Consider the following 25682-nt stretch of genomic DNA (forward strand, 5'->3'; position numbering starts at 1 on the left):
AATTTTGACAAATGTTTCTATAGAAATAAAATTTTGATAAAATTTTCTATAACAAATAAAATTTTGACAAAATTTTCTATAGCAAATATAATTTTGACAAAATTTTCTATAGCAAATAAAATTTTGACAAAATTTTCTATAGAAATAAAATTTTGACAAAATTTTCTATAGAAATAAAATTTTGACAAAATTTTCTATAGAAATAAAATTTTGACAAAATTTTCTATAGCAAAAAAATTTTGACAAAATTTTCTATAGAAATAAAATTTTGACATAATTTTCTATTGAAATAAAATTTTGACAAAATTTTCTATAGATATAAAATTTTGACAAAATTTTCTGTAGAAATAAAATTTTGACAAAATTTTCTATAGAAATGAAACTTTGACCAAATTTTCTATAGAAATGAAATTTTGACAAAATTTTCTATAGAAATAAAATTTTGACAAAATTTTCTATAGAAATAAAATTTTGACAAAATTTTCTATAGAAATAAAATTTTGACAAAATTTTCTATAGAAATAAAATTTTGACAAAATTTTCTATAGAAATAAAATTTTGACAAAATTTTCTATAGAAATAAAATTTTGACAAAATTTTCTATAGCAAATAAAATTTTGACAAAATTTTCTATAGCAAATAAAATTTTGACAAAATTTTCTATAGAAATAAAATTTTGACAAAATGTTCTATGGCAAATAAAATTTTGACAAAATTTTCTATAGAAATAAAATTTTGACAAAATTTTCTATAGAAGTAAAATTTTGACAAATGTTTCTATAGAAATAAAATTTTGACAAAATTTTCTATAGCAAATAAAATTTTGACAAAATTTTCTATAGCAAATAAAATTTTGACAAAATTTTCTATAGCAAATAAAATTTTAACAAAATTTTCTATAAAAATAAAATTGTGATAAAATTTTCTATAGAAATAAAATTTTGACAAAATTTTCTATAGCAAATAAAATTTTGACAAAATTTTCTATAAAAATAAAATTTTGATAAAATTTTCTATAGAAATAAAATTTTGGCAAAATTTTTTATAGAAATAAAATTTTGAAAAATTTTGTATAGAAATAAAATTTGGACAAAATTTTCTATAGAAATAAAATTTTAACAAATATTTCTATAGAAATAAAATGTTGTAAAAATTTTCTATAGAAATAAAATTTTGACAAAATTTTCTATAGAAATAAAATTTTGACAAAATTTTCTATAGAAGTAAAATTTTGACAAATGTTTCTACAGAAATAAAATTTTGACAAAATTTTCTATAGCAAATAAAATTTTGACAAAATTTTCTATAGCAAATAAAATTTTGACAAAATTTTCTATAGCAAATAAAATTTTAACAAAATTTTCTATAGAAATAAAATTTTGACAAAATTTTCTATAGAAATAAAATTTTGACAAAATTTTCTATAGAAATGAAACTTTGACAAAATTTTCTATAGAAATAAAATTTTGACAAAATTTTCTTTAGAAATAAAATTTTGACAAAAATTAGTAAACAAACCTACATGTAGGGAATTTCCCCTACTTCTGGCAACACTGCTCATGACTGTCACCTACTTACGCTGTTTCGTTTCACAGTTTCGTTCTCTTGTATTTCCTACTCTCTAGTGCCAATCACGTCGGTGTTGCCACATAACATTTTGATAATGTGATGTTTCCTTGATTCACAATAGTAATTTATTGTAATTAATTTGTCGAATAACATTAAATTGAAAATGGCTCATACACAAAAAAAGATTTGATTTAAACAGTAGATTTTTTTGATGTCATTTATAAGATACGCATGCTCACAATATTTCTCCATTAATGACGAAGGGTAGAAGATAAATGGAGTCAAACCACAAAGCGAATATTTTGCACTAAACTTACAAAACAGAGTTGATATGATTTCTTGTGCTTTCCAATAGCGAATGTGTTTTGTTTTACATAGCCTTTGACTATAATAGCATAGGTCACCATAGTTTAAAGATAACTCCAGCAATGCGATTCGAACAAAAAAAAAAAACAACAAATAATTGTCACTGATATTTACCTACAGCAGCAGCAACAGCAAGCATCTATGTTGACCATCTAAACCAAACAGGACAGAAGCGCACACCCTGTCTGGAGGATCTGAATTGTATTGAATGTTTTCGATACCTTCTGCTCCTTTCTTTTTCTTGGTCCAGCCTAAAGTATTTATTGCATGTCTGTATTTCAGTTCCGTTCATTTCAGTGTTCAAATCTCGTTAGAAATATGAAACTTGAAGTAAAAGTAGTTTCTTATTTTCAGCATAGGAAAAAGTTTTGGCTATACGGTTTAGGTCCACTATTAACAATTCTCACTGGACTTTGAAAACACTGTTTTTTTTTTTTCTTAGGAGAATATGGCCAGTTATAAATTTAGTCAGGTGTGGGGAGTAAAAGAAAAACAAACCTAATGTATTTTATTGACACATGCAAAAACGATACTTTCTGTGAAAAAAGGTAATAGTAACATAAATTCTCATTTCCTTCGACAATTTTAGTTGGGCTGGTGGTCATACACTTTTTTTTCGCAAATTATACTTGTTCGTATATGAGGTCTTATTGTTCAGTATATCCATTCGCGATATCCCCTTTCTTGGTACCTTTTGTTATTAGTAATTGGAAATCGAATCGGTAAAACGTTTTCCAGCGACAACGGATTAGGAGAAAGGTGAGAGAAATATGTACTAACAACTACCGGCATTCAACAAAAGTCCATGACACAATGATATCGATGATTTATTGCGATCATTTTATTGTCACTTGACGTTGGTAAGGATTGCTATTTTTTTTTATACGTATGTCATTTGGCCTGGGGAAAAGGTTAGCGTTATTATTGTGATTATTTTCTTATTTCTATAGAAATTTTTGTCAAAATTTTATTTCTATAGAAATTTTTTTATTAAAATGTTATTTCTATAGAAAATTGTATCAAAATTTTATTTCTATATAAAATTTTCTCAAAATGTTATTTCTATAGAAAATTTTGTAAAAATTTTATTTCTATAGAAAATTTTGTCAAAATTTTACTTCTATAGAAAATTTTGTCAAAATTTTACTTCTATAGAAAATTTTGTCAAAATTTTACTTCTATAGAAAAAAAAAATCTATAGAAAATTTTATTTCTATAAAAAATTTTCTCACAATTTTATTTCTATAGAAAATTTTGTCAGAATTTTAGTTTTATTTCTATAGAAAATTTTGTCAACATTTTATTTCTATAGAAAATTTTGTTAAAATGTTATTTTATTTTTATAGAAAATTTTGTCAAAATTTTATTTCTAGAGAAAAATTTGTCGCAATTTTATTTCTGAAAACTTTCGATTTGTATGTGATTTTAGTTCTAAATATCGAGATTTCGTGCATAGTACATTAAAATTCTATGACCAATCAAAATCAATTATATCCAATTTTATTAAAGTTTAACAACGTTTTTGAAACTTGTATATAAACTCTGTGGAACATTCATCAAACTCTAGTTATTTTTCATAGATGCAAATTGTAGCCCCCAAACCATAATAGGTATATAATTTTTTCGGGATTAAGTGTAACACCTCTAAATTATCTTTAAATTGAGGACATTATAGCAGTGAAGCAACAAGTAGTGAAGTACGAAGAAGTGTTTTTAATCTCTTTCAAGGTTTGCAATTACAATAGGCGTGTTTTGAGTCAGCATCACAAAGCGGAAAATTATCATTAAATAGCAAACAACTGTATTCATGTTGTAATGTTATGTAGTATTTTGTGTTTTCCTTATAATTTCCACATAACTTAATATACCTCCTCTTTCATTTTCTCTTTTTGGATTTTGAACAATTCTTTTTTCAAGTGTGTCCAGTGTTTCGACCGTGTTAGTTCATTGTGTAGTGGTGTGGTAGCTGTGGTATGTATGATATTATGCATGCATTAATTACATTGTAAAATGCACTACAACCCGAGAACAATAAACATTTGTTTTTTTTTTGTTTTGCTTTTTTATGAAAAAAGGAAAAACATATACCAAAAAATTAAAAACGTTTACATTTTTATATATAAGGGCAACTTAGTTGCAATTAAACATAGGTTTAAAAAGATGCTTACAACTACAATAGGACAATTTAATAACATCAACGTTTAGCCGCTATAAACGGAGTGTACCATAATACAGTCAGCAGATTGATGAAAAATATATCAAAATCTAAAATTCCCAAAATTATATCTGTTGACCTTTATTCAAACCTTTATTTTGTCAAAATTTTATTTCTATAGAAAATTTTTTAAAAATTGTAGTTCTCTAGAAAATTTTGTCAAAATTTTATTACATATAGAAAATTTTGTCAAAATTGTATTTCTATAGTGAATGTTTATATTACATAAAGAAAATTTTGTCAAAATTTTATTTCTATAGAAAATTTTTGACAACATTTTATTTTTATAGAAAATTTTGTCAAAATTTTATTTCTATAGAAAATTTTGTCAAAATTTTGTTTCTATAGAAAATTTTGTCAAAAATATATTTCTATAGCAAATTTTGTCAAAATTTTATTTCTATGGAAATTTTTGCAAAATTGTATTTCTATAGAAAATTTTTACAAGATTTTATTTCTATAGAAAATTTTGTCAAAATTCTATTTCTATAGAAAATTTAGTCAAAATTTTATTTCATATAGAAAATTTTGTCAAAATTTTATTCCTATAGAAAATTTTGTAAAAATTTTATTTCTATAGATTAGGTTAGGTTAAAGTGGCAGGCCGATTAAGATTCAGGCTCACTTAGACTATTCAGTCCATTGTGATACAACATTAACTAAAATTACTTATTACATATGGGCACTTCTAGTTTTAACCGCTGAACCTTCTCGATTATTTCCTTCTGTTGAACCAACCAGATTGTTCTACAAACGTTTTGCCAAAATTTTATTTCCACAGAAAATTTTGTCAAAATTTTAATACTATAGAAAATTTCGTCAAAATTTTATTACTATAGAAAATTTTGTCAAAATTTTATTACTATAGAAAATTTTGTCAAAACTTTATTTCTGTAGAAAATTTTGTCACAATTTTATTTCTATAGAAAATTTTGTCAAAATTTAGTTGGAAAATTTTGTCAAAATTTAGTTCTTGGAAAATTTTGTCAACATGTTATTTCTATAGAAAATTTTGTCAAAATTTTACTTGTATAGAAAATTTTTACAAAATTTTATTTTTATAGAAAATTTTTGCACAATTTTATTTCTATAGAAAATTTTTGCAAAATTTTATTTTTATAGAAAATTTTTGCAAAATTATATTTCTTTGGAAAATGTTTGCAAAATTTTATTTCTATAGAAAATTTTGTGAAAATTTTATTTCTTTGGAAAATTTTGTCAAAATGTTATTACTATAGAAAATTTTGTCAACATTTTATTTCTATAGAATATTTTATCAAAATTTTATTAAATATATAAAATATTGTCAAATTTTTTTACTAGAGAAAATTTTGTAAAATTTTTTTTACTATTCACAATTTTATATCTATAGAAAATTTTTGCAAAATTTTATTTTTATAGAAAATTTTTGCAAAATGTTATTTCTTTGGAAAATTTTTGCAAAATTTTATTTCTATAGAAAATTTTGTCAAAATGTTATTACTATAGAAAATTTTGTCAACATTTTATTTCTATAGAAAATTTTGTCAAAATTTTATTACATATAGAAAATATTGTCAAAATTTTTTTAATAGAGACAATTTTGTAAAAAATTTTTTAATATAGAAAATTTTTTTAAAATTTTATTACTATAGAAAATTTTGTCAAAATTTAATTTCTATGGAATTTTTGCAAAATTTTATTTCCATAGAAAGTTTTTGCAAAATTTTTTTTCTATAGAAAATTTTGTCAAAATTTTGTCTTTGGAAAATTTTATCAAAATTCTATTTCTACAGAAAATTTTGTCAAGATTTTGTTTCTATAAAAAATTTTTTGCACAATTTTATTTCTATAGAAAATTTTGTCAAAATTTTATTTCCATAGAAAATTTTTTCAAAATTTTATTACTATAGAAATTTTTTTCAAAATTTTATTACTATAGAAAATGTTGTTACTATAAAAAATTTTGTAAAAATTTTATTTCTATAGAAAATTTTGTCAAAATTTTATTTTTATAGAAAATTTTGTCAAATCTTTATTTCCATTTAAAATTTTGTCAAAATTTTATTTCTATAGAAAATTTTGTCAAAAATTTGTTACTATAGAAAATTTTGTCAAAATTTTATTTCTATAGAAAATTTTCTCGAAATTTTATTTCTATAGAAAATTTTCTCAAAATTTTAAATCTATAGAAAATTTTCTCAAAATTTTATTTCCATAGAAAATTTTCTCAAAATTTTATTTCTATAGAAAATTTTGTTTGTTTTTATTTCTATAGATAATTTTGTCAAAATTGTATATCTATAAAATTTTTTTTTTCAAAATTTTATTACTATAGAAAATTTTGTCAAAATTTTGTTACTATAGAAAATTTTGTCAAAATTTTATTTCTATAGAAAATTTTCTCGAAATTTTATTTCTATAGAAAATTTTGTCAAAATTTTATTTCTATAGAAAATTTTGTCAAAATTTTATTTCTTTAGAAAGTTTTGTCGAAATTTTATTTCTATAGAAAATTTTGTCAAAATTGTATTTCTCTAGAAAATTTTGTCAAAATTGTATTTCTCTAGAAAATTTTTTCAAAATTGTATTTCTCTAGAAAATTTTATTACTATAGAAAATTTTTTCAAAATTTTATTTCTTTGGAAAATTTTGTAACAATTTTATTTCTTTGGAAAATTTTGTAAAAATTTTATTTCTATAGAAAATTTTGACAATATTTTATTTCTATAGAAAATTTTGTCAAAATTCTATTTCTATAGAAAATTTTGTCAAAATTTTCTTTCTATAGAAAATTTTGTCACAATTTTATTTCTATAGAAAATTTTGTCAAAATTTTATTACTATAGAAAATTTTGTCAAACTTTTGTTACCATAGAAAATTTTATTTCTATAGAAAATTTTTGCAAAATTTTATTTTTATAGAATTTTATTTCTATAGAAAATTTTTGCAAAATTTTATTTCTATAGAAAGTTTTGTCAAAATTTTATTTCTTGGGAAAATTTGGTCAAAATTTTATTCCTAGAAAAATGTCAACATTTTATCCTATAGAAAATTTTGCCAAACAGTAAAAAAACTATAGGGCCAATGTTTCTCCTGCAGAGTGGTTTTAAGTTATCATAGCATTTTTTTAAATAGTTTTCCTTCGTTTTGTAAAGAAAGTATAATTAAAATCCATCTCACCACTAAATGAATTCCAAGAAACAAATCAATTATACATATTACAACGTATACATGTATGCGTTTATAGACCCCTATACATATGTTTCTTTAAAAGCCTTATTTCTGCATTTTACGATTGCATATTCAGCAGCAATAACAGCGCAGTTCATTGCTAACAATCAATGCATAACCTTGCATTTTAAATATTAATTTTTTTATTTAAACATTTTTTCGTTTGCTTAATTACCGGACACGCGACTTCCTTTTATGATCTTTATAAAATGGATAATTTGATCATCTTTATTTTGCACATAATATTTATTTAGCTGTCAACCATTCACAAAAGCCATCGTCATATATTACATTTGCTGAACTTTCAATTTCTATAGTATTGAAAAATAAAACAAATAATTAACATTTTATCATGTTTGGTATGTTAATAAAATAAAAATTCATTTGAAATATAGTTTTTTTTTTTTATATTTGCTTTCATTTACTTTAATTTTCTTTACAAAAAAGGAAAGTAAAATATTTTCACATAAAATGTGTAAAATTATTTGTAATCTTAATGATGTCAAATACTTGAAATATTATGATACGTTGGTAATTACATAAATTTCAGTTTGTTATTGTCTTTCAAGTAATTATGAAACAAATGAAAAAGTTACATTTGTGCAAAAGCCAATATAAGAGATTGCCACCTTTTATCATGAAGGTTCTGTTATGAATTGTATGCAAAGAAAATATACAGAGTTACTGTCCTTTATTGAAAGAATTAAATTTCAATTCCTTTGGAAATGATTTTGTTTTCCCAGACTATCTTTAAATATATCACTCCGATAGTTTTCCTCAGCTTTCGCCAACCGAGACCTCAATTTATACCCTACACTTCAAAATTTGAGTTCGCCCAGGCTTTTACTTTAACATTACAGCTTATTAATGACGAACTAATTAAATTGAATGGCCAAAGTAATATAAAAAGAAAACATAAATCTTTACAAATCGTAAAACGTTGCATACCACCAACCAACTATCGTCTTTCGGCATTATGGAGCACATGCATTACAGAAACATTGTAACTGAATGAGTTATATGGTTCATTTATTTTCAGCTTTAATTGTATGTCAATCCAATCGAACTTCACTTCAAAGACAAGTCAAAAACTTGCATGACCGCCTCCGCAAAACTTCCAATAATTAAGACAAAAATGCACTCGTAAATTTCTCACAAACAACAGAAACAAAATTGTCAACAAATGCTCTATAATTAACAAATATAAAAGGTTTAAACAAATGAAATAAACTTCACTTAAAAAAAGCTATATCATTTGTTGCCAGAAATAGACGGGTTTGTTAATCAATCTACCAACATTTGGAGAAAATTTTACCAAAAAACTATGAAACAAAAAAAAATTTGCTAAATTCTATTTCAATTGAAAATTTTCTTAAAATTTTATTTCTATAGAAAATTTTCTCAAAATTTTATTTCTATAGAAAATTTTGTCATAATTTTATTTGTTTTAGAAAATCTTGTCAAAATTTTATTTCTATAGATAATTTTCTCAAAATTTTATTTCTATAGAAAATTTTGTCAAAACTTTATATCTATAGAAAATTTTCTCGAAATTTTATTTCTATAGAACATTTTCTCAAAATTTTATTTCTGTAGAAAATTTTGTCAAAATTTTATTTCCATAGAAAATTTTGTCACAATTTTATTTCTATAGAAAATTTTGTTTGTTTTTATTTCTATAGATAATTTTGTCAAAATTGTATATCTATAAAAAATTTTATTTCTATAGAAAATTTTCTCAAAATTTTATTTCTATAAAAAATTTTGTCATAATTTTATTTGTTTTAGAAAATCCTGTCAAAATTTTATTTCTATAGATAATTTTCTCAAAATTTTATTTCTATAGAAAATTTTGTCAAAACTTTATATCTATAGAAAATTTTCTCGAAATTTTATTTCTATAGAACATTTTCTCAAAATTTTATTTCTGTAGAAAATTTTGTAAAAATTTTATTTCCATAGAAAATTTTGTCAAAATTTTATTTCTATAGAAAATTTTGTTTGTTTTTATTTCTATAGATAATTTTGTCAAAATTGTATATCTATAAAAAATTTTATTTCTATAGAAAATTTTCTCAAAATTTTATTTCTATAGAAAATTTTCTCAAAATTTTATTTCTATAAAAAATTTTGTCATAATTTTATTTGTTTTAGAAAATCCTGTCAAAATTTTATTTCCATAGAAAATTTTGTCAAAATTTTATTACTATAGAAAATTTTGTCATTTTATTTGTTTTAGAAAATCTTGTCAAAATTTTATTTCTATAGAAAATTTTGTCAAAACTTTATATCTATAGAAAATTTTGTCAAAATTTTATTTCTATAGAAAATTTTGTCAAAACTTTATATCTTTAGAAAATTTTGTCAACATTGTACTTCTATAGAAAATTTTCTCGAAATATTTATTTCTCAAAATTTTATTTCTATAGAAAATTTTGTCAAAATTTTATTTCCATGGAAAATTTTCTCAAAATTTTATTTCTATAGAAAATTTTGTTTGTTTTTATTTCTATAGATAATTTTGTCAAAATTGTATATCTATAAAAAATTTTATTTCTATAAAAAATTTTGTCAAAATTTTATTTTTATAGGCAATTTTGTCAAAATTTTATTTCTATAGAAAATTTTTTCAAAATTGTATTTCTATAGAAATTTTTTCAAAATTGTATTTCTATAGAAATTTTTTCAAAATTTTATTTCTATAGAAATTTTTCTCAAAATTTTATTTTTATATAAAATGTCATAATTTTATTTCGATAGAAAATTTTCTCAAAATTTTATTTCTATAGAAAATTTTGTCATTTTATTTGTTTTAGAAAATCTTGTCAAAATTTTATTTCTATAGAAAATTTTGTCAAAACTTTATATCTATAGAAAATTTTGTCAAAATTTTATTTCTATAGAAAATTTTGTCAAAATTTTATTTCCATAGAAAATTTTTTCAAAATTTTATTTCTATAGAAAATTTTTTGTTTTTATTTCTATAGATAATTTTGTCAAAATTGTATATCTATAAAAAATTTATTTCTATAGAACATTTTGTGAAAATTTTATTTTTATAGGCAATTTTGTCAAAATTTTATTTTTATAGAAAGTTTTGTCAAAATTTTATTTTTATAGAATGTATTAAAATATTTTGTCCAAATGTTATTTCTATAGAAAATTTTCTCAAAATTGTAAATTTTCTCAAAATGTTATATCTATAGAAAATTTTCTCAAGATTTTATTTGTATAGGTAATTTTGTTAAAATTTTATATCTATAGAAAATTTTGTCAAAATTTTATTTCTATAGAAAATTTTGTCAAAATTTTATTTGTATAGAAAATTTTGTAAAAATTTTATTTCTATAGAAAATTTTCTCAAAATTTTATTTCCATAGAAAATTTTGTCTAAATATTATTTCTATGGAAAATTTTGTCAAAATTTTATTTCCATAGCAAATGTTGTCAAACTTTTATTTCGTGCTTGTAATTCACAATAATCTTACTATTGTGAATGTAAAAAATTAAAATTTACCATAAACAAAGCTTATAGCAGACATATTTCTTTGGGTGTTGTATTTTGATGGTATACAATTAAAATTTTATATTTGCTACATTACTCTCACTTCAAATATTTTTAACAAATGTAAGATTCGACTGTAAAATTGCAAATTTTATGATATTGCTGCCACCAATTATTTTTCAAGACTTTAATTAGTCACCCAATCTTTTGGGGAGAGGAACTAAAAAGATATCTTAGCGGTCAATTCGTATTAATTTCTTTTGATGATGTTACACCTATTAGACTTTCATTTGTAGTGCAAACATAATTAGTTTTTGTATAGTCCATAACGTAAATGTTTGACAATCGTAGCAATTCGGTACAAATGCTAGTCAACAAATGCTTTTATGGGGAATGTATAATGCATGCAAAGATTTTATTTTAGTTTTGGAAAACTAGATTGCTGTTTATGGTAGTCTGCACTTTATTGTGGTAATTTGTTTTCGTAACTATCGTAATATCCACCACTTGACTTCAAATGGATTTGAATAGAAGTTTGTTGGAAGGTAAACACAAGATCCCGATATAATGAAAAATATTGTCAATATTATTTTGACAGAGACGGTATCTCTGCTACATATTTTATATTTTAGTAATATTCAGATATAAATTGTTATAAACTTTTTATAAAGATCTTGTAGGTTGCTCAAGAGTGCTCTTTTAATATTAAGTCATCATATTCTATTTGGCAACACTGCCAAAACATATTAGACTTCAATCACAATAATGATCAAAAAGTCACAATAGCCGTTATTGGAGATAAGTTGAAAATAAACTCATCAAAGTGAATTAATTTGATTTATTCAAAATAATGTTAGTAATTATAAATTGAAAAGATTATACATTTATGTACACATTTTTTTCTGTACAAATGAAATCCCACTGTTGACCCTATGGCGGCTAGCTCCCAAAAACTTAATCCTCTTAAGAGTTTCCTACTGGCCAATTTGCTCTATAATTTTCCTTACTAATATTTGCTAAAATCACTTCAGTTAATAAAAAAACACCAATAACATTTATGAAAGCTTTTAGCAAAAATTATATATTCCTGATGTGATTGCTATTGGCAGACTTGTGATAATGATGCGATAGACCATATTAAATTTTATAACCATACAATAAATGAACCTCAAGCTGTTTGTAGTGATCACTTGGTCGGTCGGTAGGTAGGTCCTATCATTGAAAAATAACATCTGTGCCGAAATTTCATGAAATCTAAGTTAAGAAAAAACATTTTTGGCCAACAACAACAGCCCAAAATCTCTATCATTATACAGCTGTGCTTCTCACCGTAACATGCTGGTAAATATGATTGAGGTGTTCGTTTGAACATTTGCATCATGCTGATATTGCAGCAACAACCACGACTAAGAGAAGTAGCAAAACAAATGTCAAACATTGAAGAATATTTTCCCCTCCATGAAATGCTGTAATCAAATTGAAGACAGGCTCCAAAGAGAAAAGCTCGCAAATATATCTATAGAGAGAGTTTTTGAGAGGGCCGAGAGAGAGAGGGGGAATTGACTCAGATGGTGCCAAATAAATGGCAAATCCCACTGATGATCTGTAACGAAGTTTGGGAATAGAGGAAGTTTTTGAGAGGGACGAAAGAGAGAGAGGGGAGATTTACTCAGATGGTGCCAAATAAATGGCAAATCCCACTGATGATCTGTAACGAAGTTTGGGAGTAGAGGAAGTCTTTGAGAGGGACGAAAGAGAGAGAGAGCGAGGGGAGATCTACTCAGATGGTGCCAAATCCCACTGATGATCTGTAACGAAGTTTGGCTAGAGACCGGCCAAATATCATTATTGCCAATAGTACTTGAGTTTGAAAAAAATGAATTTCAAGAGTCGTATACGAGATTTCCAGTTTAAATTTAGCAAGCAATCAATGTGCCCTCTGCTCTAATCCACTTGAATGTATAGTGGTAAAATAACTGCAACCCAATATTAAATGAAGACCTTCGCAATGGAGATGATGATTGTTACTATGATGGCTGTGGATGCTGATACTGAGAATACTACAACTTCTGTTATTTATCTACAAGGTGCTAGTGACTATGCGACATATACACTATAGTCTGTGTTGTTTTTATGTGGGGGGGATATTATGCATTTGCCTTTGCCATAGATGGTGGAGGCATTTTCATTTCCAAACCAATGAGAAGGGATATAATTGCTTTGAATTGTTTGCCAAATGCTTCTATTGCTGTTGCTGGTGACGGTGATGGTACTACTCCAGTGGTATTACAATATATCATGAGAAGAGTTAAATGCTTGTACTTCAGTTTGCGTGTCAATAACAATTTTCCGTAATGCATTTTTTAATTTATTCTTTTTTTTTTTTAACTTGAAGGAGATGTATAACCAAAATAAACTAAGTAGGGTTTTTGTTTGTTGTTGTAGATTATTATGGTTATTTTCAATTAGGAACGAATATAATGTTATGACACTGCACAAAAATGCAATTGAAAATTACCATTATTACTACAAGGCAAAAAGTTTATTTGTTTGTTATGTCGATTAGATCAAGAAATTAAAAATTTACAAAAGAGCTACAAAGAAGTTTTGTAAAGTTTATAGAATCGCAAAGAAAATGCATTGTGCTCAAGTCATGAGTTAATGGCGACCATTCAAAATTAAGTGTTGCCAATCGTTTGGCAATAAGAATGTAATGTAAACAGAGAACACTCTCATCCTCTGATACAACAAATTATGCAATAACAGGGTGGTATCGCTGTATTCCCACAAATTAAATGTTTCGTTTTCGTGTATAGCATATATGGTTTCTTCTTTCTTTTTTGAGATGCAATATTACACTTAAAAAAAAGTGAACCCTCTATATATTTCACTAAAGTCAATTTATCTTTTAGTTTATGAAATTATTATGTTTGGAGAAAGTTTCCTATACTCTAATAATATTTTGCCTACGTTAGTTAAATGAACTAGAAAACGGGGAGAAAATTATACACAAATGAATCACAAATATTTACTAAATTCGTACTTCTCACAAAATAGTTCATTGTTTGTTTAAATTTGTAAATTTTACTACAAATGCACCCATCTTGAACTTCGTATGGCACTAAAGACATACTTGCAATTTTTTCCTTCAAACTACAAAATTTTCTTTGGAAAAAATTAATTATGTCTAGTAAATTTTTATACCCTCCACCATAGGATGGGGGTATATTAACTTTGTCATTCCGTTTGTAACACATCGAAATATTGCTCTAAGACCCCATAAAGTATATATATTCTGGGCCGTGGTGAAATTCTGAGTCGATCTGAGCATGTCCGTCCGTCCGTCTGTTGAAATCACGCTAACTTCCGAACGAAACAAGCTATCGACTTGAAACTTGGCACAAGTAATTGTTATTGATGTAGGTCGGATGGTATTGCAAATGGGCCATATCGGTCCACTTTTACGTATAGCCCCCATATAAACGGACCCCCAAATTTGGCTTGCGATTGCTCTAAGAGAAGCAAATTTCATCCGATCCAGCTAAAATTTGATACATGGTGTTAGTATATGGTCTCCAACAACCATTCAAAAATTGCTCCATATCGGAAACTTTTACGTATAGCCCCCATATAAACGGACCCCCAAATTTGGCTTGCGATTGCTCTAAGAGAAGCAAATTTCATCCGATCCGGCTGAAATTTGGTACATGCACACAAAAAATTTTTTTTCTGATTCAATCACGAAATTAATTGATCCAATTAATTTTTTAATTGAAATGTCTTCAATCACGGAATTGATAGTATCAATTAAAAAATTAATTGACAGTCAATTAAAAAATTAATTGATCCAATTAAATATTTAATTGATACTATTAATTTGTGTGATTGATTTTTATTTCAATTAAAAAATTTGTTGAATCAATTAAATTTTTAATTGAATATTTTTTAAAACTCAATTAAGATTTTAATTGGAAAAATTTTCGTGAAATTTTTTTCTGTGTGGTGTTAGTATATGGTCTCTAACAACCATGCAGAAATTGGTCCATATCGGTCCATAATTACATATAGCCCCCATATAAACCGATCCCCCGATTTGGCTTGCTGAGCCTCTAAGGAAACCAAATTTCATCCGATCCGGCTGAAATTTGGTACATGGTGTTAGTGTATGGTCTCTAACAACCATACAAAAATTGGTCCACACCGGTCCATAATTATATATAGCCTCCATATAAACCGATCCCCCAATTTGGCTTGCGGAGCCTCTAAGAGAAGTACATGGTGTTGGTATATGTTTTCTAATGTTCATACAAAAATTGGTCCACATCGGCCCATAATTATAAATAGCCCCCATATAAACCGATCCCCAGATTTGACCTCCGGAGCCTCTTAGAGGAGCAAAAGTCATCGGATCCGATTGAAATTTGGTACGTGGTGTTAGTATATTGTCTCTAACAACCACGCCAAAATTGGTCCATATCGGTCCATAATTATATATAGCCCCCATATAAACCGATCCCCAGATTTGACCTCCGGAGCCTCTTAGAGGAGCAAAATTCATTCGATCCCGTTGAAATTTAGTACATGGGGTTAGTATATGGTCTCTAACAACCATGCAGGAATTGGTCCATATCGGTCCAATATTATATATAGCCCCCATATAAATCGATCCCCAGATTTGGCTCGCGGAGCCTCTAAGAGAAGCAAATTTCGTCCGATCCGGTTGAAATTTGGCACGTGGTGCCAGCATATGATATCGGTTCATAATCATGGTTGCCACTCGAGCCAAAAATAATCTACCAAAATTTTATTTCTATAGAAAATTTTGTCAAAATTTTATTTCTATAGAAACTTTTGTCAAAATTGTATTTCTATAGAAAATTTTGTCAAAATTTTATTTGTATAGAAAATTTTGTCGAAATTTTATTTCTATAGAAAATTTTGTCGAAATTTTATTTCTATAGAAACTTTAAACTTAATTATATACATATTTAATCGGCCTTTTTAGTTTAATATATACCACGTATGGACTATTTGGTATATATTACGGTGGTAGGAAGTTTTAAGATACCTTGCAAGTAATTCGATTGTGGATGACAGTCTTCAGCAGAAGTTTATACGCAATCCATGGTGGAGGGTACATAAGCTTCGGCCTGGCCGAACTTACGGCCGTATATACTTGTTTTTTTTTTTTTTTTTTAATTTACTTATTTTTGTGATATTGGCGTGATGTCAGCGTTTGTAATACTGTTTACTTAAAATAATCAAAATTTTCTAAAAATAACCAAAATTTTTCTTCCTGGTGGATTCACTGTCAGTGTTGTATGCGCTGTGGGTTGCAGGAAAGCAAGATTTTTTATAAAATTTTTATTTAAAAAATTAATAGTTAACAAAATTGACAATTGAAGCTTTTTAAATGAAATGAAAATTCTAAGTGAAAAAAATTATTAATGAAAAAGAAGAGGTAAAATGATTTTTTTTAAACCTTCCATATTTAAGAAGGGTGTAGCCAAGGTTGTCACCCACCACATTCGCTATTCAATGCACGACTATTTACTTCAACTCACATCAGGGATGGAAAATGCAGTACTATAGTACTTTTTTCAATACTTTTTCACTCAGGTCAGTACCGTAGTACCCCCGCGAATGATTTAGTTCCTTTTGTGCAGACATTTTTGAGCCGATAGCAGATTTATGGTACAATAATTTTGACAAAATATTTTGAGAAAGTCTTTAACAAACTCATTTGCTAATAGTCTTTTGCAAATTTGGCAAAACAGACAAGTTCATGCGGGAAGAAATAAAATAATGCGAACCATTAAAGTCACGGTTGAAACTTGAGACAAAAATAAACTACCAACATTTTGAGAAAAACTTACCAAAAAATATTATTTTGCAAACATTTAGTTTTGTCAAAATTTTATTTCTATAGAAAATTTTGTCAAAATTTTATTTCTATAGAAAATACAAATTTTATTTTTATCGAAAATTTTGTTTCTGTAGAAAATTTTGTGAATATTTTATTTCTACAGAAAATTTTGTCAAAATTTTATTTTTATAGAAAATTTTGTCAAAATTTTATTTTGATAGAAAATTTTGTAAAAATTTTAGTTCTATAGAAAATTTTGTCAACATTTTATTTTTATAGAAAATTTTGTCAAAATTTAATTTTTATAGAAAATTTTGTCAAAATGTTATTTTTATAGAAAATTTTGTCTAAATTTTATTTTTTATAAATTTTTATTTCTATAGAAAATTTTGTGAAAATTTTATTTCTATAGAAAATTTAGAGGTGCTCTTGACAATAATCTCCCAACGGAATTTTTGTTGAAATTAGTGAAAAGTACTTTTTCGCTCAAAAAATACCTTTTTTGTACTTTCTTCAAAATTGTATTTTCCATCCCTGACTCACATCGCTATTTTAGTCTTGAATTGCCAAATTGACCGTTCTTCTAGTCACAATTGCATGTTATTGTGAATTACCGAATAATGTAATGTATATCAAAAGCCAATGTTTTTCCAATAGATGGCATTGTATCAGGATCATAAATGATCGAGTTTAGCCTGAACAGCGAATTTTCTCCATATCTTTGACAGACGCTCAAACAAAATCGAATTTATCAATAAAACCAACTCATAGAAAAGCCTTTTTTTTTTTGTATAAAATATTATCTCCCTAAAGCCATCTAGCTGAATCCGATGGAACTAATATAATATTCCATAATTCAGTCAGTAGTGGTTTTGGAAATTCAATTTTTGTTCCCATTACTTCGTTTGCCATCACCGACTTTTCATTTTATTTTTTTGTTGTAGGGTCGTAAGCATTCTCCATTTCTATGTCATTAATCATTACTAATTATATTACAAAAAGTGGTGGACGATCAAATATAACAATTTAAAACAATTACACCAGTGTATATTTTATTGTAATAGTGGGAGGAAGGGGGAGCAAAAGCATAATGATAAATGATGCGTGTGTTACCCCACGTGTAAATGAGTTTTCACATGAAAGAATGCATTTTACTATAACATAAAGGTACTACAAGTTGGGCAACATCTTTCGATCTCTATGATCCCAAGGAGACCATTCCCGGCTGCTGAAAACTTAAGTATTTCGAGCGATGATAATTCTCTTGGTCACTTTTACGAAGAATTCTTCATTAACAATTCCTCGTAAATTCTTCATTAAAAATGCAAATTTTTCATTGATTTTCGTCACATTTTTTATTTTTGTGAATAAGTTTTTTATGAAATTATGAATATTTTACGAGACATTCTGCGTTAAAAATCCTCATAAAAAATACGAAACATTTTCGTTGAAATTGTGAAGAAGTTTCATTGTAGTTGGTCTCTTGGTCACTTTTACGAAGAATTCTTCATTAACAATTCCTCGTAAATTCTTCATTAAAAAGGCGAATTTTTCATTGATTTTCCTTCCTCACATTTTTTTTATTTTTGTGAATAAGTTTTTTATGAAATTATGAATATTTTACGAGACATTCTGCGTTAAAAATCCTCATAAAAAATACGAAACATTTTCGTTGAAATTATGAAGAAGTTTCATTGTAGTTGTAAAATTTCCGTTCGCGGCATAAAATTGTCTCTGATAGTGTGTTTGAGTGTATTTCTTTATTAAATTTTTGTAATGCATGTCTAAGCAACTTCTCATTTAGGTGATACGATGTTATGAATAAAAGTAAGGCAACCATATTTTACATACAATTATGATGAAAGTTATAAATACAATTATGATGAACAAATTTCGTTGAAAAAACTTAATATTTCGTTATTTTTATTGAAATTTTTCTTTGGTTGTAAAACAATGACAAATTTTTAACGAAATTTTTTTGTTCTTTTTACGAAGAAAATTCCTTCGGTGTAGACATCAGGTAATCTACAACAAATACTGTTTTGTATATGTCGAAATTATTTAACAAGACATAACGTTAGGTATGCATGCTAAGTTCCCATTATATACGCAATACTACACAGAAAAAAAATATTCTTGATTCCAATCACGAAATTAATTGATCCAATTAATTATACCCACCACCATAGAATGGTGATGGGGGTATAATAAGTTTGTCATTCCGTTTGTAACACATCGAAATATCGATTTCCGACTATATAAAGTATATATATTCCCAGCAAAAAAAGAGCTTCCAAAAAAGTAGTTTGGATCCCCAATCTGTGATCCGGAAGTAGTGCAAACTTGGATCATCTCCAATGAATTTTACATGGGCTTGTCATAGGACGGAAGTACTCCCTTTTTGGATCCTTTGCATTGCTTTAGAAGTTGTTCCCTGGAAATTAATTTGAATGAAGAAATTTAAAAAGCCAAAAAAAAAATTTTTAACCAATTTCACTTTTTTTTCATCCATATGATTTATTACACAATTATTTTCCTATTATCTAATTTTTACAATTTGAAAAACTTTTTCGCTCCGACCAGGGATTGAACCTGTGTTTGCTGGCACCATAACAGAACGCCTTAGCACACTCAGCCACAAACGCCATTGAACATAAAGCGTCGAAAGGTCAATTCAAATGTTTGTGATATGATCGTAATACGACACCAAGGAATAACATTTTAATTGCTTCTCGAGATGTTCTTTATTAGTATGAACGAAAAAATAAGAAACGCAGGTTCAAATCTCACCAGCGGCAATTTTATCAAATATTATCAATTATTTTTTTATGTCATGCATCGTTTTTATTTTTTATTTCCGGCATATATTTTCGTATAAAAATATTTTTTCCACTAAAAATCAACAAAAAAATTAAAAATTCTCGTAATTTGCAAAACCTTCTCAAAAGAACTTCCATGGAAGCGAAAAAGTCAAACGGCACAGGTTCAAATCCCAGCGGGGATGAAATTTATTGTTATTTTTTTATAATTTTTTTACTTTCTTTATTAATTTCTATTTTTTTAGTTTTTTTACTAGTTTTCTATTTTTTTTTGTAAATTTTAATTGTACAAAATTTGCACTTAAAATAGCCTGATTGCGTTCTTTCTAATACCTGTCCACAAGGACTGCATCGGAAGTAGAAAAAAATCATTGGGGGATCCCAAGATGCGCTTTAGAAGAAATGTTTGTGCACTTGTCCAAAAGGACTGCATCGGAAGTGGAAAAAAATTATTGGGGGATCCCACGATGCGCTTTAGAAGAAATGTTTGTGCACTTGTCCAAAAGGACTGCACCGGAAGTTGAAAAAACTCGGTTGGGGGATTCTGGGATGGGCTTTAAAAGAAATGTTTGTGGAACAACTTCCAATTTTTGTTGCTGGGTTCTTGATCAGGTAGAAATTCTAAGACGACATAAGCATGTCTGTCTGTTGTAATTACGCTACAGTCTTCAATAATGGCGCTATCGTCCTGAAATTTGGCACATATTCGTTTTTTCTTTGCAGGCAGGACAAGTTCGAAGATGGGATATATCGGTCCAAGTTTTGATAGTCCCCATATAAACCGACTTCCCGATTTGGGGTCTTGGGCTTATAAAAACAGTAGTTTTTATCCAATTTGCCTGAAATTGGAAATCTAGAGGTTCCTGAGGACCAAAGAAAGGTGTGCCGAAAATGGTGCCCATCGGTCCATGTTTCGGTATAGCCCCCATATACACCGATCTCCCGATTTTGCTTCTTGGGCGTCTAGAAATTGTATTTTCTATCCGATTTGCCTGAAATTTAAAATCTAGAGGTATTTTGGGACCACAAATAGGTGTGTCGAAAATGGGATGTATCGGTCCATGTTTCAGTATAGCCTCCATATAGACCGATCTCCCGATTTTACTTCTTGGGCGTCTACAAACTGTATTTTTTATCCGATTTGCCTGAAATAGAAAATCTATAGGTATTATAGGACCGTAAAGAGGTATGTCGAAAATGGTCCGTATGGGTCCATGGTTTGGTATAGCCGCCGTATAGACCGATCTCCCGATTTTTATTCTTGGGCTTCTATAAACTGTATTTACTATCCTATTTGCCTGAAATTGGAAATCTAGAGGTATTTTGGGACCACAAATAGGTGTATCGAAAATGGTCCGTATCGGTCCATGGTTTGGTATAGCCGCCATATAGACCGATCTCCCGATTTTTATTCTTGGGCTTCTATAAACTATATTTACTATCCGATTGGCCTGAAATGGGAAATCTAGCGGTATATTGGGACCACAAATATGTGTGCCGAAATTGGGGTGTATCGGTCCATGTTTTCGTATAGCCTCCATATAAACCGATCTCCCGATTTTGCTTCTTGAGCTTCTAGAAACTGTATTTATTATCCGATTTGCCTGAAATTGGAAATGTAGAGGTATTTTGGGACCATAAAGAGGTGTGCCAAAGTTGAGGTGTATCGGTCCATTTTTTGGTATAACCCCCATATAGACCAATCTCCCGATTTTACTTCTTGGGCGTTTTGACACTATATTTTCTAGCCGATTTGCTTGAAATTGAAAATCTAGAGGTATTTTAAGATCACAAATAGGTGTGTCGCAAATGGTGCCTATTGGCCCATGTTTTGGTATAGACCCCATATAAATCGATCTCCTCCCGACTTTATTTCTTGGTCTTCTAGAATGATTCATGGTGGTGGGCCCGGCCGAACTTACTTCTGTATATACTTGTTTTGTTTTATTAAAAAATTTAAACTATTTTTTATATTTTTTTTGCCAGTTGTATTATATAGTTTTATATAAAGTATATATAAATAAAATTTTTTTATAATAAAATGTTTATCAACTTGTATTACAAATTTAATTGAGATTCTTTGTGATATTTTATGTCTGTGTAGAAAACAAAAATATAGCAAACATCGCCCACATAATGGACATAGGAAATCACTGAGCACTCAACATTGGAAAGCTCGTGTTATTTTCATGACTTTCTACAAGGGATTAAAGGTCATGTCAAATATTAGCTAAACATCCCATATCCGATTACAGAAATGTAACAGTGAATCGATATTTGTGGATGGGGGTAAACAAAAGACATATGATATAATTTGCAATAGTAATTTTTTTTACGTTGCGTTTTTGTTTGGAACAAGACATAAACATTTTTTCTGGCTGTTACCCTATAATGTGTTAATCTTTGAGTCTTAATATACCCCCAGCAAAAAAAAGAGCTTCCAAAAAAAGTAGTTTGGATCCCCAACTTGTGATCCGGAAGTAATGCAAACTTGGATCATCTCCAAAGAATTTTACATGGGCTTGTCATAGGACGGAAGTACTTCATTTTCGAATGCTTTGCTTTGCTTTTGGAGTTGTGTGGAATTTCACTTGGATGAATAAATTTAAAAAACTAAAAAAATATTTTCCAATTACGCTTTTTATTTTTATCAATATTTTTTGTTACACTTTTATTTTCTTATTATCTAATTTTTACAAATTGAAAAACTTCTTCACTTCCACCGGGGATTGAACCTGGTTCTGTTGGCACCATACTAGAACGCCTTAACGCCTCAAAACGTCTATTCAAATGTTTGTGACATGGACCTAATATGACACCACGGCATGACATTCTAGCTACTTCCTAAGATGTTCTTTATTATTATGAATGAAAAAATAAAGAGCGCTGGTTCAAATCTCACCCGCGGAAATTTTTTTATTAAATATTTTTCTAAAAAAAATATATTTTTATGTTATACATCGTTTTTATATTTTGTTTTTTTGTTTTTGGCATTTTTTTTGTACAAATATATTTTTTCCATTAAAAATCAAAAAAAAAAAATTTAAAATTATCGTAATTTGCAAAACCTCTTCTCAAAAGAAGAAGTCAAACGACACAGATTCAAATGCCAGCGGGGATGATTTTTTTTTTATTTTTTATTATTATTTTTTTTTTGCGAAATTTAATTGTCCAAAACTAAAATTTTCACTTAAAACGGCCTAACTCCGTACTTTCTAAGAGTTGTCCAAAAGTATTGATACCGAGATGCGATTTAAAAGAAATGTTTGTGGACTTGTCCAAAAAGACTGCATCGGAAGTGGAAAAAAACTTGATGGGGCATTCCAGGATGCGCTTGAAAAGAAATATTTGTGGAACAACTTCCAATTTTTCCCGATTTTACTTCTTGGGCTTCTATAAACTGTATTTACTATGCCTGAAATTGGAAATCTAGAGGTATTTTGGGACCATAAAGAAGTGTGTCGAAAATGGTCCGTATCTGTCCATGTTTTGGTATAGTCCCCATATAGACCGATCTCCCGATTTTGTTTCTTGGGCGTCTAGAAACTGTATTTTCTATCCGATTTGCTTGAATTTGAAAATCTAGAGGTATTTTAGGACCGTAAAGACGAGGATTCCGGGATGCGCTTTAAAAGAAATGTTTGTGGAACAACTTCCAATTTTTTTTTTTGCTGGGACATAATATCAAGAAAGCATGTCGCCTATAAAGAGAAAAATAAATTGTTACAGACGTCATGGTTTTGTGACAATTCCATTTATTTTCGAAATACGAAAGTTATGGTTGATGATTTTGAACTCCATTAAAAATTTTAAAAGTATTCTTACTTAAAGATTAATATCTATAAACCATAAGAAAAAACCTCAATACAATAATATTAACAAAACATTTCTTATTTATTTCAGGGTTTTAAGACCTCCAGGTGGTGGCACCAGCGATATTTTCGGAGGAGATATGCCACAAACTCCACGCTCAATCAAAAATCACATGCAATCAAACATATTTTCTTGTGACAAAAAAGATGGTGTTAAAAACAACGGTAAGCTTTCATTAATAAATACTAAAAATATATAAGAAAAAAATTGAAGGTAATCATATTAAATTCTCAGGGAATATTAAAATATATTCAAAACCTATATTATTCATTTATATGTTACAATTACCTATAGGTAATTTTCTTTATTTTAAGCTTTTTTCATTGACTTTTGAAAAAAATATAGAAGCTTTCTCATTATATCCCCCAAAAAAATTCAATATGAATACATCTATTTTGCTCTCTAATTGTAAATACAATGTTGCTTATTTTATTGAATCGCCGTTCTTAATGTTTTATAAGCTCTGTTTTCTTTTATTTTTTTTAATTACATTTTTATATCTCTTTATTTTTTATGTGAAAAAAATATTCATTAAGACTTCTTCTTTGTCCTATTTTTCTTTCTTTCTCTTTTTTTCTTTGTTTTTTTGATGCGATATTGTAATAAAAAAAAATATCTCCATTAATGCAGTACGACAAGGAGCTCACAGATTCTATTTCATTGGTATTGTTAATGGTTACATCATATCTAGTTTCATTTGTTATTGTTACATTTCATTGATCTTAGTATATTTCGTTGTTGTTGTTATTGTTGTTATTGTCCCTAATTCTTCTGTTCTTTAAATTGTAATCCTTTGCTTTTGCAATAGTATTACCAATCCTTTAACTACCACCACACTATACTCAGTTGGTTGTCGTCATTATGCAAAAGTCTCATGGAATTCCTTCCAAAAAACAAAAATTCTTCACCAAGAAGCCTTATTATTAACCTTTAACCAAATTTTATTATTAAATAGTTTCTTGTTGAATTCCAAATGCCTGTATATCCAATGAAACTAAATTCACATTTGCAATTGTTGTTCTTGTTTGCCCGTCCAAAACGACACACATACACACGCACAAATGCCTATTGTAAACGCATAATCACGCCAATCTTTAACAAATAACTTATGTGCGCTAAACTGATTATACAAAACTTATACCAACTTTATATGGCCTTTTTTAATAATGTTTAGGAAATTATAAAAAAAAAAATTCTGACAAAATTTTCTATAGAAATAAAATTCTGACAAAATTTTCTATAGAAATAAAATGTTGACAAAATTTTCTATGGAAATAAAATTTTGACAACATTTTCTCTAGAAATAAAATATTGGCAACATTTTCGATAGAAATAAAATATTGGCAACATATTCGATAGAAATAAAATGTTGAAAAAATTTTGATAGAAATACAATTTTGACAAATTTTTCTATAAAGATAAAATTTTGACAAAATTTTTGATAGAAATAAAATTTTTACAAAATTTTTGATAGAAATAAAATTTTGATAAAATTTTCTATAGAAATAAAATTTTTTGACAAAATTTCCTATAGAAATAAAATTTTGACAAAATTTTGTATAGAAATAAAATTTTGACAAAATTTTCTATAGAAATAAAATTTTGACCAAATTTTGTATAGAAATAAAATTTTGCAAAAAAAATTTTCTGTAGAAATAAAATTTTGACAAAATTTTCTATAGAAATAAAGTTTTGACAAAATTTTATATAGAAATAAAATTTTGACAAATTTTATATAGAAATAAAATTTTGACAAAATTTTTGATAGAAATAAAATTTGAACAAAATTTTTGATAGAAATAAAATTTTGACAAAATTTTTGATAGAAATAAAATTTTTGATTTAAATAACATTTTGATAAAATTTTTGATAGAAACACAATTTTTGATAGAAATGCAATTTTGACAAAATTTTCTATAGAAATAAAATTTTTGATAGAAATACAATTTTGACAAAATTTTCTATAGAAATAAAATTGTTGATAGAAATGCAATTTTGACAAAATTTTCTATAGAAATAAACTTTTGCAAAAATTTTCTATAGAAATAAAATTTTGCAAAAATTTTCTATAGAAATAAAATTTTGCAAAAATTTTCTATAGAAATAAAATTTCTATAGAAATAACATTTTTTGACAAAATTTCCTATAGAAATAAAATTTTGACAACATTTTGTATAGAAATAAAATTTTGACAAAATTTTGTATAGAAATAAAATTTTGAAAAAAAATTTATATAGAAATAAAATTTTGACAAA

General features: G+C 26.7%; 1 protein-coding gene across 7 annotated transcripts in view; it reads left to right on the forward strand.

The window, feature by feature from the left end:
- Jupiter (microtubule-associated protein Jupiter) overlaps nt 1-25682 on the forward strand; it is a 249325-nt gene that overhangs the window by 210805 nt on the left and 12838 nt on the right. For 4 of the 7 annotated variants that reach the window (XM_075289317.1, XM_075289315.1, XM_075289319.1 and 1 more), the window contains 2 exons: nt 23458-23591; nt 24058-24090. In XM_075289317.1, coding sequence (XP_075145432.1) covers nt 23458-23591; nt 24058-24090 — 167 coding nt within the window. The remainder of the gene's footprint in view (nt 1-23457; nt 23592-24057; nt 24091-25682) is intronic. The other 3 variants (XM_075289318.1, XM_075289321.1, XM_075289322.1) reach the window with 1 other exon arrangement.

The sequence above is a fragment of the Haematobia irritans genome, chromosome 1 (assembly GCF_050003625.1).
Source record: "Haematobia irritans isolate KBUSLIRL chromosome 1, ASM5000362v1, whole genome shotgun sequence".
In the NCBI taxonomy this organism is placed as follows: Eukaryota; Metazoa; Arthropoda; class Insecta; order Diptera; family Muscidae; genus Haematobia; species Haematobia irritans.